The sequence below is a fragment of the Papaver somniferum genome, chromosome 3 (genome assembly GCF_003573695.1).
Source record: "Papaver somniferum cultivar HN1 chromosome 3, ASM357369v1, whole genome shotgun sequence".
Taxonomy (NCBI): domain Eukaryota; kingdom Viridiplantae; phylum Streptophyta; class Magnoliopsida; order Ranunculales; family Papaveraceae; genus Papaver; species Papaver somniferum.
Genome location: NC_039360.1, coordinates 227,955,996 through 227,974,660, shown reverse-complemented (window position 1 = coordinate 227,974,660; position 18,665 = coordinate 227,955,996). Strand labels below are relative to the sequence as shown.

Genomic DNA, 18,665 nt, shown 5'->3' with positions numbered 1-18,665 from the left:
CCTGTAAAAAGTCCACCGATGCTTCGAATGTTGCTGCCTTATTCTTCAAAGAAATAGTACGCTTACATGGAGTTCCAAAATCCATCACTTCTGACAGAGATACTAAGTTATTAAACTACTTTTGGAAGACTCTATGTATAAGCTTGGGGACTTCATTACAATTTAGCACCACTTCACATCTACAAACTGATGGCCAAACAGAAGCAGTGAATCGTTCGCTTGGTAATGTCATTCGAGCTAAGCGCATGGACAATAACAAGCAGTGGGATATATTACTACCTCATATGGAGTTTGCTTTCAATACCTCTGTCAACCGTTCTACAGGAAAAACACCATTTGAAATTGTGTATTCTAAAGTTCCCAATCATACACTTGATTTGGTGATATTACCTAACACTCAGAGTACAAGCACAGTCGCAGATTCTTTTCATTAACAAGGCTACTGAACTACACAATTCAGTAAAGACTAAGCTGGAAAAATCTAATTCAAAATATAACGAAAATGCTGATAAACACAAGAGATTGAATATTTTTAAAGAAGGTGAATTAGTAATGATACACCTTAGAAAGGAAAGATTTCCAGTGGAAACTTACAACAAAACCAAGATGAAGAAGTATATCCCTTTCAAGGTTTTAAAGAAGATAAGGATAATGCTTATATTATTGATCTGCCAAGTGACTGGAATATTTCAAACACATTTAATGTGCAAGAAATTGTCACCTTTCATGCTGACAATGAACTGCTAATTTGCACAGACAACTCGAGGACGAGTTTCATTCAAGAAGGGGGGATTGATGCAGGGCATATACATGTTCCATAAGATTCCACATAGAAGCTTAGCTTTTAAGTTTTCCTAGTTTTTGTCTTTCCCTATTTCAGGATTCTTTTAGCTTTTCTTTTAGTTTTACGTTTCCTAGTTTAGTTATTTGCTTAAGCCTATATAAAGCCTAGTCTTATTCTTATGTTAGACACATCTTATTATCAATCAAATATTATTGAAACTATCTTCTTCTTATTCTTCTTCTATTTTATCCGTTTCTTCTTCTTCTTAATCAATTCTCTTCTTTCTTAGCCTACAACAATCTCTGCATTGTTTTCTTTCTCTTATACCACATCACATTTGCAAGATAATATGTACTACGGTAAGACATCATGGCACTTACATGCACGTTACATCCCAAAAATCTACCAAAATATGAGGATGTGTGGAAAACAATAATTCAAATGTGCGATGGAGCTTAAAGAACCATCAGGGATTAACCTGGTTGTCCAGGAACCTGCCTCTCAAGTAGGAGGTCAGCTAATCGAGTCTCCGCTCACGAGTTTGGAGATCTCATGAAATACTCCTTCTATGTAAATATAATTTACACAAAATTGGTTAAAAAGACCAAAATCAACAATTCCGGGGTGAAAAGGACATTTAGATTTTGATACTGTTTAAATGGACAAAAATGTAAAAATAGCCAAGATGTAAACAGTTTCATCCTATCCATTTTCAAATACTTTTTCTTATTTTCAATTTACATCAGGATGCATCCAGTTTCATCCTTGCTATTTTTTAAGTTTAAGCCAGGATGAATACAGTTTCATCCTTGCTATTTTTTTTGGTATCCATTTCATTCATACTAATTTTTACTCATCCATTTGAACCATATTTTAAAAATATTTTGACAAATAACCCATTTTCTATATAATTTATCCTTTTATGCAAATATAATATAATTTAAATTGTTAATGTATCTTCTTCTCTATTAAAAAAATAATAAAAAAAGAAAAGATGAAGCTTAAAGGTAATGGGGGAGCATCTAATGTGGCGTCCCAGAGCTAAATTAACTAGATGAAACATTTTTTTTTCATCTCGGTACACTCACAAGTAGATTGGTATCCTATTCGTTCAGCCATGGAATCTAGCTCACCACGGACAATGTGTAATCTAGGGTCCTAATCCAATAGTATTGTGCATTAGGGCTGCTGATATTTGTATTGGTGCAGCCTAACGCTATAACCAGATCTTGATGCTGCACAATTCCATGTTCGTATTGTTCAAAATATGCCATTTAACTTGGCGCAAAACAATACACAAACTTTGCGTCTGTGCCAACTTATGCACTACGCTCAAATTTTGTGTCACAAATGTGCCATCACAGCATAATTAGAAAATCCCGCTTTCTCTCCCAAAATCTTACGGGCAATATTGTCATAGTATCACGTCATTTTTCACGATGAACAATTTTTATATTTGAAAATGATATTTTTTCTGTTTGGAAGGAATTATTGAAAAAAAATAATCGAAAGGCTGGCTTTTTGTCTAGAAAATGGGAGTAACGACAGCATTTCACTTACTCATGTTTTTATAATCATAGTTCATACTTTTTGTAGGCGGCAAGTGATTATCGTAATCACATCGCAGCAATCTCTGTATGGGATATTGTTTTTTCTGATCCACTTATATCAGCGATTAGTTCAAAAACTAGCAATCAAAATTAGTAGGCCACAATCTGGTATTGTTTTTTCGTAAAGTATATAAGGCAGGTGTGAATGCTGATCCACCTGATTTTTGGTAGCACGCGTTCTATTTCAGCTTATTATGATTATTAGTGGATTGCCCGCGCCAAGTTAGTGATGAATATTTTTGCCAAAGCGAATTTCATAACAGATAGTCAATAAGAAAAAACTAATATAGTTTGAACCTGAGTTTATTTGTAAAAGGATTTATATTTATATGTTTTATTTATACAACGTTTTGCACGAAAAAATGTAAGTTTCAAGGCATATTTTTATGGTGGCGGTGGAACAGCTGCTGCTGGTGCTGGTGGTTACATCCGTAGTAAATTTTGTCTGACTTAAAACCCATATATCATGACTTGAACTCCTTCCACCCTCCTATATAAATTCAAACACCCACAATGCAAAAAAAAACAAAAAACAAAATTCTATCAAGAAAATAAAAAACTAAAAAGAATCAAAGTAAAAACAACCCCTTACCAAAAGTCCAAACACATTCCTTTTCGAGCTTATCAAAAGTTTCGAAAACACCTCTTAGCCAGTGTTAAATAACCCTCCATCACAGCCATCAAACCGAAGCAAACCTGGTGGAAATAAGCTAATATTGGTTCAGTTTTTTTCTCAAACAACTGATGTGCGACTTTCATACTTATAAGTGATAATGGCTAGTTACTGGTTGCACTTTGGAGAATATAAAACTCTACTCTATCCCTACAGAATACGAATTTGACACAGACCCAGCTTATATAATCACACCAGAACTCTAAATATTCATTAATCACATTCATTCATCAATGGTTCACCGATAGCAACATGGTCTTCCGTTACCTGTTTTCTTGCTTGAAACATAACCAAATATCAACATCTCTCGCTGAAATTTGAATCATGTGCAAACTCAAACTTCCCAAACCTTCTCAAACTCATTTATGTTGCTTTATCTATTCCATTACATTATTATTCAACCGAAACAAATCAAAACCAATAAAAACATAATTGTAAGTAATAACAACAGAAAAAAAAAAACATGAAAGAAAAGTGGGTAAGTAAAGTGGATAGCCAATACCGGGGTGGCGGCGGCGCCATTGATGAATCGACGGTGTGATGTAATAATTGTTGATGATTGGGTTTTTTAAATTCATATTTCATGAGAAGTTGGCCAAGATTGAAGAGCATTTCAATGAGAAAAAGAAGGAGGGCGGTGGCGGTCGATATAGATGAGAAGTCGTCGAAGGTTAAGGAGGGTGGTGCTGGTGATTCTATCTTCGCTGGTTTTGTTAAAATTGAATTTCACTGAAAACGAATAGTGAAAACACGTAAAACAAAGATAGAGAATATTTGCCCATGGTTTAGTGTTACATTTACGGCAGTTTCAGGCAATATAGAAAACACGGAGGGTTAGTTTCGACATTTCATCGTTGAAGGAAAATTGTTTGGAACACCAAACAAATCATTTTGCTTTATATTATAGATACAAGAAATCTATTATAGGGGCTCTAACATTGGGTTTTGAGGGATCACAATATGATAAAATCTGGTTATGATATAGTAATCAACAAATTCCATATCCAACTATTTTTTATAGTGGCTAACTTATCCTTCATGAATTATAAAATTTAAATTTATTACCTTGTCCTTCTCTTTTCATTCATAAATCATGATGAAGATGATGATCATATACAAAAAAACTAAATTTATTTATCTTCTCCTTCTCTTTTCATTCATAAATCATGATGAAGATGAGGATCATAAAAATACTCTATTATTCTTCTTTATCTCTTCTTATTCTCCGTCGCGATGAAGAAGACGATCACAAAAAGAAAAAACTAAGAAAACCCATCATTTATTTTTGCTTTTGAAAACCCCCAAATTCGAACTATAAGCTAACCTACGGTTTGGAAAATTCATACTTCCCAACTGTACGTACAAGTTACGGTATGATTTTTTCAAACCGTAGAATTTTTGAACCCAGAATATACGGTTTGGAGTTCTTAACTCCACACCGTAGACAGTGCATACGGTTTGGAAACCCAACGGTAGACAGTTCTGAAACAGTTTTTTCAAAAACCTAATTCTATCGATTCCGACCTATCCATGCATAAAAAATAATGAAATAAGATGGCTTTTTTGATTTTTACCTTATTAAAGTAATTGCGGGTGGATTAAGTGGTGTTAACCGATAATGAATTATTTTGAGAGTTGATGATTAATCGAAGAAATAGGTGATGGAGGTGATGAGGAAGAAGAAAAAGGAAGAGTTCAAAGGAAAGGAATGAAAAAAAGTTAGTTTTAGGTTTCAATATTTAATAGGGTAAGGGTATTGTAGTATTTTTCTTATGAATTTGGTGGCGTTATCTTCATTGTAGGATATTTGAATCTTTAGGAGCACTCAAAACTCTTTTCTTGGAGCCCCTATAATAGGTTTCTTATATAAAGATAGTAGGAAATATCATATAGTCCTAGGAATAATATATTAGAGAGAGTCTAGTCCTGCGACCCAGTCATGTGTCTGTTTGGTCCTTTTTGGGAAATGTATTATAGTTTGGTCTTATAAATTATGGTTTGGTCTTAGGGTGACGTCATGGACGATGTAATTGTCATCTTGTAGTGGCAGAAATGCCCTTTTAGATTAGAACCATATATAAAGTCAAAAAGTAAGAGAAAAGAAATCATTTTCAGATTTACTTTCTCTCTCATCTTAATTTTATTTTTAGATTCACTTTCTCCCTCTTAGTTTTAGATCTACTTTCTCTCTCATTTGATTTTTTTCCTACTATTGTTTTGTTTGAAGATTGAGATGAAGATTTTATACAGAGAAAACTTTGAGATCTGCTGTTGTTTGGTTTTACGTCTTTCAATTAAAGAAAACCTAGGTCCGCAATGAAAACTTTGTCGCATTCTTCTTCTTCTTTCTAGAAAAAAATCAAGAAATGAAAGAAAAAAATGGAATTTGATTTATATTTTTCGTATTATTCATTCTTTTTCTGCTGCTGCTGTTAAACTGTTGATTTTGAAGATTGGGTTAAAAAAAAATTCGTTTGTTGTTGCTGTGAAATACTATGAAGATGATAATATTTTGGTTTTGCTGCTGTTTTTGTTGCGACTGTTGTTTGATAAAGATCTGCAGTTGAATACGATAAAGATCTGCAGTTGAAGATTACGAGATCTGTGTTTAAAGACGATGAAGACTTCGAGATCTGTTGTTGTTGAAGATGGTTATTGATTTTTGATGATAAATATTTGTTGTTGTTTGTTTTGTTTGCTGCCACTGTTGAAGACGATGTGCTGTTGAAGATGAAAGAAGAATTTCTAACTGCTGCTGTTTGAAGATGATGGAGAACATGAAGATGATGCTAGTTGATTTTTAGGAATGAACTCTGATTTTTATGGATTTTTTTAGGTTTTTATATGAAGTTCATTTCTGGAATGAACTCTGATTTTTTTAGGTTTTTATATAGAGTTCATTCATTTCTGGAATGAACTCTGTTTTCTTAGGTTTTTATATGGAGTTCATTTCTGGAATGAACTCTGGTTTATATAGGTGATTTCTGAAAAAATAAGTAGAAATTAACAGGAGTTCATTTTGAAGAATGAACTGCTTCAAAAAAATAAGTAAACATTAACACGGAAGGGTACTTTTACCCATTTAATATTTTTAAATAATTATGGAGCAAACAGTAAAGGCATTTTCCTAAATGACTAAACAGAAATGGATCTATCTAAAAAAAAGGACCAAACAATATTTTTCCCATAAAGATACTGGTGACTGGTCTGATAGATGATGGACCTAATTTACTTTGCACTACAAATAACCTCTGATTAACCCAGATTATTATATTATTATAGTCTTAAAAAATAATACTAACACACACTATATTTCATAAATTGCTTCTTTTTTAAAAAGAAAAAAACTATATTTTGAAAATGTGAACAAAACAGGAAGATGTCCACTAAATATGGATATCGTACATGGGATTAACATATAGAACCGATATGATTGATCTTATACGAGTACAATCAGCCCATGAAACTGTAGTTATATTTTATAACTGGAATCCACTGATCTTATATGAGTGGAACCACGCCATATAAAGTTTCTTTGATGATATCACAATATTGATCCCAGCAATTACACAAATTTTTAGAGTTTTAAGTATATTGAAGATCCCTCCAAATTCATATAATAAAAAAACAAAATGGCAGATCATATGCCATTAGCAATAGGAAATTAAACATCTGAATGGCTACTTGACATAGAGAGAAAACTAAAACCTAACACCTAAAGTCGCTCAAGGAAGTGTTGATTTTCTTTATTTAAAACTTGCTTGAAGTTACCTGTCTTTTTGTGGTATCTTCTTTTCATTTGAATATATAACTTCATTTGGCATATATAGAAAAAAAAATGTTCTAGCTTTCTATTAGCTTTGTTATTTTAATGCACCATCATCGTTACTGTAAAGAGCAATGGCGAATCATTTGTTTTACTATATCAAACGAAATACTTTTGGCATCGTCAAGTGATCATTTTCACTTCATTAAACACTTAGGGTTTGTTGTGATCCTCGGTTATATATACGAGGCTTCAACAACTCCCTTCTCTCTAGCTAGCTGTATATATATGTTTCTTTCGTTCCTCTCCAACATCACTACTTGATTTTCATGCTCCTAGATAGAGTTCTTTATCTTGGAATTGTGAAGATGTCTGTTGTCTCAGATGTGTCGGTTCCATCTGATGTAACAAAAAGCCAGGAGGAAGCAGCTCTTGATCCTACAAGTGCGATTCTATTCTTTGGACTTTGCATGGTGTTGGGAATAGGTTCAAGACATTTATGTCGTGGAACTAAACTACCTTACACAGTTGCTTTGCTTTTCATTGGAGTTGGTCTTGGATCACTAGGTAATCATTCTTCTCCGATTTTTATTTATCGCAGGAATTGCATAGTTTTGGGCATCATGCTAGTCCGTCTCTCAAAAGTTGAGCTAGTTATTATAAGAATTGGTTTTCTAAAATTTTTGACATTTCACTGAATAAGACAATACCTCTAAAACCACCTTTTAGCATCGGAAAATGGGTCATTTGTCCAAATATTTTTAAAACATGGTTCAAATGGACGAGTAAAAATTAGTATGGGTGAAATGGACAGAAAAAAATAGCAAGGATAAAACTGGATTCATTCTGGCTTAAACTTAAAAAATAGCAAGGATGAAACTGGATGCATCTTGGGTAAATTAAAAATAAGAAAAAATATTTAAAAATTAGCAGGATAAAACTGGTTACATCCTGGCTATTTTTAAATTTTTGGCCATTTAAACAATATCAAAATCTAAGTGTCCTTTTCACCCCAGGAATTATTGGTTTTCGTCTTTTTAAACAATTTTGTGTTTTAGCATAAGAAATACATGTAGTTTTATAGTTATGTTTATACTCATTATATATGTATTTTGAAATGCTTTTGATCGAATAAATAATACTTTCGACCATAAAATTTATAAATATAGGTGGAATAGTTTGAAAGATATGTCATTCCTAAATTTTACTACTCTGTTGTCTTAAAGAAAAATACATAAAAATACCACTCTCTTACCCTGATCGAATAAAGATATCAACACAAACAAAATATGTGCCAAAAAATATAGATCGAATTAAAAAAAAAAAGAGAAAATAAAACTGATAAACAATAGGTTTTTCTTAAATATAGGTCACACATTTATTAACCGTAGACCGTTTTAAATAAATGTTTAAGCTAACCAAACACAACTTTATAATCATTCAACCTAGCCCACAAAATTTTATATAGTTATTATATATAGCTCAAAATAATAAGACAATCATTAAATCCTTAAATCAACAACAACAAAAAGAAGCTAATTATATAATCAAATTTAACTAAGATATTTGACATAATTGATGTTTTTTGAAGAATTATCAATACCCTCAATCAATCTCAATGTAATCATGATTGAGAAGAAAAAAAACATCATCTTAGAGTTTTTTTTTTTTTTATGGATTATATTTATGGAGTCCTAGAGAATGGTTATAGGAAAAGAACAAAATCTTAGTTTATTTCATTTCGATTGATGTTGATGTGGAGCTTTTTTTAAGAGAACAATTACAATATACACACCGATTAATTTTAACGTAATCGTGATTATGAAAAAAATATTTTAGAAAAAATTAAAAGAATTACAATTTATTTTGTTTTCGGGAAAAAGTAAGAATTCGGGTTTGTATATAATTGTTCAATTTGTGAGAATACTAAAAGAACAATCATAATCAATTTTCAGTATGATTAATAAAAAATAGTTAGGGTTTATTTTGATTTTGAGTAAAAAGGAGATTTAAGTTCAATTGTTAGTAGAAAACTAAAACTTGTTTGGTTTTTCATTGTAACTTTTGGATTTTCATTTGAACTTAAACTTTTTAGGTTATGGTTAACAAATGTGTGGGCTATATTTAAGAAAAGCCTTGAATAAGTGGATGATTTTCTGGAGAGGATGATCGTCATAATGCAATGGTTTTGAAACCTTTCGTGATCATTTCAAGGTTCCAAGGGATTTGAAGTAATATGGTTTAATTAATATGGCAATATAGAGGTGAAATTTAGTCAGTGACGGAGTTATGTGTAGACTGCTGAAAACAATTCTCATATGGAGCAAGACCAACCCACGACAAGGGTAGGGAACTTTCTATCCTGCCGGTCTAGCTCTGAGGCCCATTTTTTAACACTACATTACAAGAGAACTCTTGGGACGGCTGAAGAGCGCCCGCAAAGGCCTAAGGCCATCCTAAAAAGGTAGTGCCGGCGGTTTGACTGTTTTCTCCTATACCACTATCACTAGTGCTATTTGGTTGTTCGTCTTTTCTTTTCATTTAATGGCAGCCCTAGTACCAATTGGGACCTCCAGTATATGACCGTCCCAAGTTGCCCACAGAGACAGTTTTGAGAAAACAACGATCCCTAAAAGCCCCTTATTTTGTAGTGTAAGCATATTTCTTCCAATCCTTGCCTATTTATTACCTTTTACCAATAGTCAAACTCTTTAGCCAACCGTCAAGAATATTTGCCTTCACATTGGAGATTTTTTGGCACCGCCCCTGATTGTTCTCTCTGGTCTATTGGAAAGTGGGAATTAGGTGGTTGTCCCTCCTCTTACTCTCTTTTACTCAAATGACCTTTGATTAAAAATTCATCTAAGAAAAAATTAAACTATTTTGTTTAAATGACCCTTAGAAAAGGAGGGTCATTTGGATAATTATGTTCGACAATATTATCAAATAAAAGATTTTAAAGACAAAAACAACCTTATGTGTAAGAATATATAAAGATGAATATAAATTATATCATTTAACTTTGTTTTAAAGAAAGAAAAAAAAATAATATCTTTTAAGAGTACATAACTTGTCTCACAAAGCATACATAAGAATTTCATAAATTTTATATATTTGAAAATCTTTTGAAAGACCTACGGAACGAGTGTAAATATAACTAGCAAATTTTTATTTTTCAAATTTTTTAATTTTGTATATATTTTTGTTTTATTTTTTTTTCATATTTTTACTGGCTAAATAGGGGTCTACTCCAATTAATTTGGGCCTACAACTACATGATAAAAAAGATTACTAAGAGATGAAACTATCAATTTACCCTCTATCAAATACTAATACTACAAATATATCCCCATTAAATCCTAATAATTAAAAAAACTAAAAACTAAAACTAAAATCAAAATCATAAAACTAAAAACTTAAATCAAAATCATAAAACTAAAAATTTAAATCAAATTCATTTCCATCTCCATCTCCAACCGAATCTTCTTCTCTTATTCTCCTCTAATACGAATCAAGTACTTTTCTTGTAACTCAATCCCATAGTTAGGTTCTAGCAACATGCAATAACTGAAGTTTGATTTTTTTGAAATCAAAGTGTTTTAGGCTTATTAGAATCGGTTTACATCAATGTATTTATGAACCGATTTTATTTAGAAAGACGGATTTTATTCATGTATAGAAGAGATAGCCGAATGTGTATTCTGGTTGGAGAACATTTAACCAGAATCGTTCTATGCGAATGTCCACATAGCCGATCCTGGTATAGAAGAGATAACCGTTTTTCTGTGTGTTTTTTTGGTTAGATTCGGATTACATGTATATCAACATAACCCGATAATACAACCTTTGATTTCTTAATTGTTATTCCCACAATCGGATTATTTAAGGGTCCACATAAACTGATTGTTATTGATGTTCCCCAAAACCGCTAGATATGGTACACCTAAATAAAACCGATTTGTGGTTGATGTTGATTCATTAACCATGTTTGAATTTCGGCACAAATCTTGAAATTTTTATCTTTATATTATAGAGCATGAAATTTTGAATTAAACGCGAAAAAATGAGGTCATTCCGACATCAGATGAAGAAATTATGAGGAAAAAAATCGAAAAAAAATGCATAGATTAACAATCAGTTTATGCGGGCGTTATCATAAACCGATTCTGGCGAAAAAAATCACAGAAAAACTCATAAATTTTACAATCGGTCTATTTTCTAAGTATTATAAACCGATTCTTACAATCGGTTTATGTGAGCATGAACATCCACCGATTTTGTGCAAGTTTTTTCGATTTTTTTTTTAATATTTTGATGAAGAATCAAGATTAATTATTTTTAATTAATTTGATTAAACATCAAATTAATCACCCGATTAACACTAATTAATCAAGGGGTAAATTAGCGATTTTTAAAAATAATTGGATAAGTGGTTACTCTATTTACCAAATTAATTGTCCTAGGCCCCAATTTAGCCAGGATATTTTATAGTGTGCAGGCAATATGTACACCGATTTTATGTGCAGACAATATGCACACCGTTTATTTTGATAAACCTATTTCCTATAACATTCTTGGGCCACTCGAATAATTTATAAATTTTATCAGATAACTTGGATAAGAGAGTAAAACTCATAATTTCTAGGATCATGATAATAATTTACTCTCCACTCATTGCCAATTGGTTCTAAGTTGGATGCTCATATCCTAACATGGTATCAGAGCAGGCTATTTATGTCGAGTCATTTGACCGCACATTTGCTCCGCGTCACCCAATTTATTTTCCACGTGTTAGACCCAATGATACTACACGTGAGGAGGCGCGTTGAGACTATTAATCCCACATTTAGCCTCTCCATTCATTGCCAATTGTTTTTGAGTTAGATGCCCATATTCTAACAAAAACTGTTGGATAAATGATTTTGTATTCGTGCTGGTAGTTTATTTTTATTCTCTCATAATAATAAATGAATGGTGTGAAATTGCCACTCTCACATTGAGAAAAGGTTGAACATTGCTATTTGGGGTGCCGGATTCCATAGGAGAGTACCAAACCCCATATAACATAGTACTTTTTGTTTGTCCAATATGAGATTAGGCACCCGCACGTAGAATCCGGTATCCCATTAGGAGCATTGAAAAGGTTATTAAGTGAGGATGCAAAATAAGAAAAAAACCAGCCCCTCACCATAGTAAATTCCAATTCAGCCTAAATGGTCCAAAATGCCCTCACCTTTACAGCACAAAACACAAGCAAGCTTATAAAAATCTGTGCAGTATCTTTAAGATTTGAGTCAGACCGAGTCAGGCTTTTTCCTTTATCCAGCATGTAAAACCAAAACTACTACCACCACCGTCACAATCAAAATGGTACCACACACCGCAAATAGATTGTAGTTATTTTCCCTCCAATGCAACTCGCTTAACTTGCTTCAACCTATTCTTTATGTTGTTGTTCGCCTGAAATCATCCTAAACGATTTGAACCAGTAGTTCACCTTTTTCACTTCCAGCTGTTTTTTTTGTGATGCATATAGCCTGTTTGATGAAATGTGTGAAAGGCACATGCAGTATCATAATGATACTTGTAATGAATGCCAAAGTTGAGCTTCTACAGATTTACATGCTTCAGGTGCTAAATGGAAAAATGAACCCTTTGTGATATTCTTAAGGGACCGTGGTGCACTTACCTACCTCGGTAACCTCGCCTTCATTTGTATTTGATTACTAATTTTATGTGCAGAATTCGGTTCGAACCATGGACTTGGAAAACTTGGGGAGGGTATTCGCCTTTGTAAGTTCTTATATTTCATGGGATTACATGTGTAGTTTATTCTTTGAAGCTTCCATATTTGCATAGAGAGTAGAGACACTAGTCTGCATTTCTCTTGTATTCTCATATACTGGGACAGTCAAGTCTCTGTGGCTGGTGACCAAGGATATGCATCACATGAAAATAGAGTAATATGGATATTTTTCCTCCTAAATATTTTTGTAACGAGGTTCAATGGTTTTATTTTTAACAAACAGGGGCAAGTATTAGTCCAGACCTTATCTTTGCTGTTTTTCTTCCTGCACTTCTCTTTGAGAGCTCTTTCTTGATGGAAGTACACCAAATCAAGGTTCGTCTTTAACAGTTTTCTTACAAGTCAAGGCCCTATCATTACCTCTGTAGTGCTTTAAGTTGTAGGAAGTGGGTAAAGAAAAAGCCAAAATCCACTTACGGTACTATTTTACCCCTTGCAGAGATGTATAGGTCAAATGCTTATTCTTGCTGGTCCAGGTGTTCTGCTTTCGACTGTTTGTCTTGGATCTGCGATGAAGGTAAGTGTGCAAACTATAAACTTGTTGAGTCAAGGAATATTGGCATTAATATTTACCATACAAATGTTGTAGTTTGCTTTTCCATACAATTGGAGTTGGAAGACATACTTGTTGCTGGCGGGGATTCTTAGTGCTACTGATACTGTAGCTGTTATGGCTTTGTTGAAAGAGCTTGGTACGAGCAAAAAACTGAAGACAATAATCGAAGGAGAATCATTGATCAACGATGGGTATGTATCTTAGTTGTCACTTGTCAGTAGTACGTTACTCAAATGCATGCTCATGATTCGTTTAGATGTGTATGGTGCATTTTGATTTTCGAATTTCCATGTACACTTTTGGCTTCTCAAAAGTTCTTGTTTCCATTGGCAGGACAACAATTGTTGTGTATCAGTTGTTTTATCGTATGGTCCTAGGGGAGAACTTCAGTACTGGAGATATAGTCAAATATGTAACACAAGTTTCAGTAGGAGCGTATGTACACTACCCCCTTTGGTGAATAATTGAGTGGACTGAATTGTTGGTTACAAAGCTCCTTTTGTCCAGTGTAGGTATTGGCCTTGCTTTTGGAGTGGCATCTGTTTTGTGGTTGGGGTTTATATTCAACGACACTGTTATAGAGATTTCGCTGACACTTGCTGTGAGCTACCTTGCTTACTTCACTGTAAGATTCTCTTCCTGTGGAATTTGAGATTTTTTTCCACTACTTAGATTTCGCTTATTGTTCCATTAGTAAAAAGATTACCGATTCTAAGCGATTGCATGACCTATTTTCCTTAGAAATAGGTACATAATCAATTTAGGCTACCAATAGTTATTTTAATGATTTCTAGAGGAAGTATAACTTTGGTATGGTTTTACATTGCACATTGTGTTTCTGTATGCTAGGCTCAAGAGGGCGCTGGCGTGTCGGGTGTCTTGACTGTGGTGATTCTAGGGATGTAAGTTTATTAGTCGACTCAAAATTCCCAAGGTACTCAATTGTACTAGAGAATGTTCTCATGGAGTTCAAATCTGCGGCAGGTTTTATTCTGCAGTTGCTAGGACAGCTTTTAAGGGTGACAGCCAACAGAGTTTGCATCATTTTTGGTATGTTTCTTTTACCTGCATATCCCTGATGAAAGAAATGCATCCGTATCAATTTATACGTCTTGGACCGAATGTATACAAAAAACACTAAGATATGTTCATGACCATTGAATGCTTTGCTATCTTAGTCTTCCATTGCTTTCAAAGAAGAATTTTCAAAGCTTGTATGTGACGTGACAAATGTATTTATTTTTCCTGGTTTCTCTATTACATGATTTCTACAGTTTCGAAATTGTAACTTTTTTTTTCAGGGAAATGGTTGCCTACATTGCCAACACCCTCATTTTCATCTTAAGGTGCAATTTTTTTTTTTTTTTTAAATTCATGTACTACATAATACACTGTATATATAGCTCAGAACCTTTCTTTTAAAGTAAAGTTTTAAGCATGCTTTTCTTGTATTTGCAGTGGAGTGGTTATAGCTGAATCTGTTATTCACAGTGAGAACTATACCTTTAAGCATGGTAAACTACCTTCAAACTTTTCCCACCATGTATATATATCATTCTTTTTTGATTTGACAACCTAATGATTTTCTCAAGATCATAGTTTCTAACCGTGAGTGAGTGTATCTCACCGTAATTTTTCCAGTATAATATGAATTTGCTATATTTCCGATGTGGTTAGTCATTTGTAAGCATAATCTGTTAGGCACCAATTATATGCACTGCCCTAAAATTCTTAAACCTACTATAGAACAGATTGTTTATGAATGACTAAATACACATGACACATGTCACACTGTTAACGGTTTGTCGCGCCCGCCTCAAACATGAACACACATCAAATTTTTCCTCGATGCTTTATTATTCTGATTGTTTTTTTTTTTTGCCTGTTCAGAAACTTCATGGGGTTACTTGATTCTTCTTTATGTTTTCGTCCAATTGTCCCGCGTTATTGTTGTTGGCACCTTGTATCCATTTTTGCGCTACTTTGGGTATGGCCTGCAGTGGAAAGAAGCAATTGTTCTTGTTTGGTCAGGCTTAAGAGGTGCTGTCGCGTTGTCTATGTCATTATCAGTGAAGGTAAGTTATTTCCGTCCAACTTTATGTAATTCAATGTCACACACTACTTTACTTATTAGACTAATTTTTCTGATGATTTCAGCGTGCAAGCGACAGTTCAACCTTTGTAAATCATGAAACAGGAACTCTGGTATATCATTCCAGCACATGGTTTTTCCTGTTTTATATTTATGATCCGATTGTTTGTCTGATAAGTGATTGTTTATATACACTTCTTTCAAATATAGTAACTAAACCATTTTACTACACAGTTTCTTTTCTTTACCGGTGGGATTGTATTCATGACGCTCATTGTGAATGGATCAACAACACAATTTCTTTTACGTTCCCTTGGTATGGATAAGCTATCGGCTGCAAAGGTGATATTACATCTGTCTTTGCCTCGTTTTGAGAATTATGTGCATTACAATGTAGAGACTAAGTTTAGCGATGTCTGCTAGGCATTAAACATACATTAGTTGTAACTTCCATTATCTGGATTACCACTGGTACTAATTCAACTAGTATCTCTGTGTGGTATCAGAAACGGATCTTGGATTACACAAGGTACGAAATGATGAATAAGGCACTGGAAGCATTTGGTGATCTTGGAGATGATGAAGAACTAGGACCTTCTGAATGGCCCACAGTGCAAAAATATCTTGCTTGTTTGAATAACCTGGAAGAAGACCAGGTGCACCCTCACACTCAATCTCAGAATGAGATCAACATCGATGCTATGAATATAGAGGACACAAGAGTACGCCTTTTAAATGGTTAGTCCGTCAATCTTTGTTCTACAAGAATCATCTTTTTTTTTCTCAATTTTGGCTTCAGTCCAAAACCTGAAGTCAGCTTGGGCTTTTCTATGACTTCTACTTTCGTTCCAGGAGTCCAAGCTGCATATTGGGGGATGCTAGAAGAGGGGAGAGTAGCTCAGCATACTGCAACTATCTTAATTGGTTCAGTAGATGAGGCAATGGATTTTGTCAGTCATGATTCTCTGTGTGACTGGAAGGGCTTAAGGTCCCATGTTCACTCTCCAAGTTACTATAGATTGCTCCAGATGAGCATCTGTCCACGGAAGCTGGCGAGTTATTTTACGGCGGACCGGTTAGAGTTAGCATGTTGCATATGTGCTGCGTTTCTCCGTGCTCATAGGATTGCAAGGAGGCAACTGCATGACTTTATCGGTAACCTGGCATAAAATTTCAAAATTTCATAGTAGACTGGATTCTCCCTTAATTGATTGCTTTCTCGTAAACATCTGCTCCTTTTTTTTAGGCGACAGTGAAATTGCTTCTCTTGTGATCAATGAAAGTGAATCAGAAGGAGACGAAGCAAGGAAATTTTTGGAAGACGTCCGCTATACTTACCCTCAGGTTTTGCATGTTGTAAAAACGAGACAATTAACTTATGCAGTGCTAAAACATTTGGGTGAGTATGTTCAAAATCTTGAAAAAGTAGGGATATTAGATGAGAAAGAGATGATTCATCTTCACGATTCTGTGCAGGTAAGTTGAGTCAAGATACTTGCAGTTATAGTACTACTACCTTACTCCCATTTATATACAAATATGTCTTTTCAATTCGTACTCCAAACATTATTTTGATATACTTGCCAGACTGACTTGAAGAAAGCTTTAAGGAACCCTCCTGTAGCAAAGATGCCAAAGTCAAATGATATGCTAAGATTACATCCTTTGTTGAGAGAACTTCCTTCTATTGCACGCGTGCATCTTGAAATATCTACAAAAGAAATGACAAAGCCACATGGAGTTTCACTTTGTGAAGAGGGTACTGAACCAAATGGAATATGGCTTGTTTCAAATGGAGTTGTGAAGGTAATTCTATTTCAAATGAAGTTTCAGTTTTTTTTTGTAAATTAGTTTCTCTTCTGAGTTTGCGGATGACTATAGCAAATCTGACTTAGTTTTTTGTAAACTGTTTTATTGCAGTGGGGGAGTAAGAATTTTAGAAACAAACATTCTTTGCATCCAACATTCTCACACGGAAGTACTTTAGGCTTATATGAAGTACTAAACGGAAAGCCCTACATCTGCAATGTCATCACAGATTCTGTTATATCCGGTTTCTTTATTGAAAGTGAAACGATACGCTCCTTGCTCCTATCAGATCCTGCTGCAGAAGATATCTTGTGGCAGGAAAGTGTCTTAGCCATTGCCAAAATCCTTCTACCACAAATTTTTGAAAAAATGGCTATGCATGAGTTGAGATCCCTTGTTGTGGAAAGGTCTGATATGAATGTATACATAAGCGAGGAAATTATAGAAATAGCCCCTCACTCCATTGGATTTCTATTGGAAGGAATTATTAAATCCGTAACTGATCCAGAGGAAATGCTGGTGTCTCCAGGGGTGCTGTTGCCCTCATATGGCGATTTAAGCTTTCTCAGTTTGGAGACATCAGGTAAGCAAGAACTACCCTGTATCCGAAGTTCAAGAATATATCAACAAACATATTGGACCATTATGGGCTTTCTGTTTTTTTATATGACATATGCGCATCATTGTGACAATAGAGACATATTGGGTTGATTACAGCAGGTTCCAAGGATGCAATTTTCCTTCATCAAAGAACCTCATATCAGGTTGAAACTAGAGCTAGGGTGATTATACTTGACATGGCAACAGTTGAGGCTGACACTCAACCACGAAGGAGAAAATCTTTGTGGAACCCTGCTGCAGCCGAATCCCCTAGATGCTTAAATAGAGAGCACAGCGGTCTAGTGAGTTGGCCGGAAGACTTGTTCAAACACAAACGACGCCAACACAAGGTAACCTACCTCAGAGCCATTTATTTGCAAAATCTTGTTCTCTAGATGCAGGATTCTCATACACGCTTATACCAGTAAATTGTATACATGGATGGCGCACGTTGTTACTATATTTCTTTTGCAGTTGTGGTTCAAGTTCTTCATCTAACTGTTTGCTTATTTCTCTAAATTAGAAGCTGGGTAGTAGCTATAGAAAGTATCAAGAGTCCTCAGAGAAAAGAACCTCACAGTCATTCATATCCAACGGTTCCATCTAACGTACAGGCTCGGCGATTTGTGTCTGTCCGATCTGCAGGGTCTAATAATGCGAGGAAAACTAGCTTCACGCTAAAAGCTTTCAAAGAATCAGATGAATAACTGTCAATGGAAACACTAACTAGAGTGATGGAGTGATATCTCAAGTGATGAATCCGTTAAAGAAAACGAACTCATCGAGAGAATATTCCCCAAGCAGGCTTTTGTTTTAACACCTACCATTTCCATCCTCGTACATGTAGATCGTTATATTTCTGCTACTTTAGTTCCTTTTTCTCATATGAAATTAAATGGTTGTAAATGACGAATTAAATTGATAGACTCAAATTCCTCCAAACCATCTAAGAAAATCGAATTGCTCGAA

The 18,665-nt window shown here is 34.2% G+C and overlaps 1 protein-coding gene across 4 annotated transcripts; it reads left to right on the top strand.

The window, feature by feature from the left end:
- The first annotated feature begins 6,931 nt into the window (after positions 1–6,931).
- Positions 6,932–18,665, top strand: LOC113358853 (sodium/hydrogen exchanger 8-like). 4 transcript variants are annotated; one of them, XM_026602575.1, is made up of 21 exons: positions 6,932–7,400; positions 12,576–12,626; positions 12,863–12,954; positions 13,079–13,156; positions 13,229–13,386; positions 13,529–13,630; positions 13,703–13,820; positions 14,045–14,097; positions 14,180–14,245; positions 14,497–14,541; positions 14,654–14,709; positions 15,086–15,270; positions 15,353–15,400; positions 15,522–15,629; positions 15,794–16,025; positions 16,140–16,442; positions 16,534–16,763; positions 16,875–17,093; positions 17,208–17,679; positions 17,817–18,046; positions 18,220–18,665. In XM_026602575.1, exons 1-21 carry the CDS (start codon positions 7,163–7,165, stop codon positions 18,301–18,303), a joined length of 3,168 nt encoding a protein of 1,055 aa, XP_026458360.1. In that variant the 5' UTR covers positions 6,932–7,162; the 3' UTR covers positions 18,304–18,665. The 4 variants fall into 4 exon arrangements, with proteins under 4 accessions (XP_026458360.1, XP_026458361.1, XP_026458359.1 ...); XM_026602576.1 differs by having other exon boundaries at positions 17,814–18,046; positions 18,342–18,665; XM_026602574.1 differs by having other exon boundaries at positions 17,814–18,046.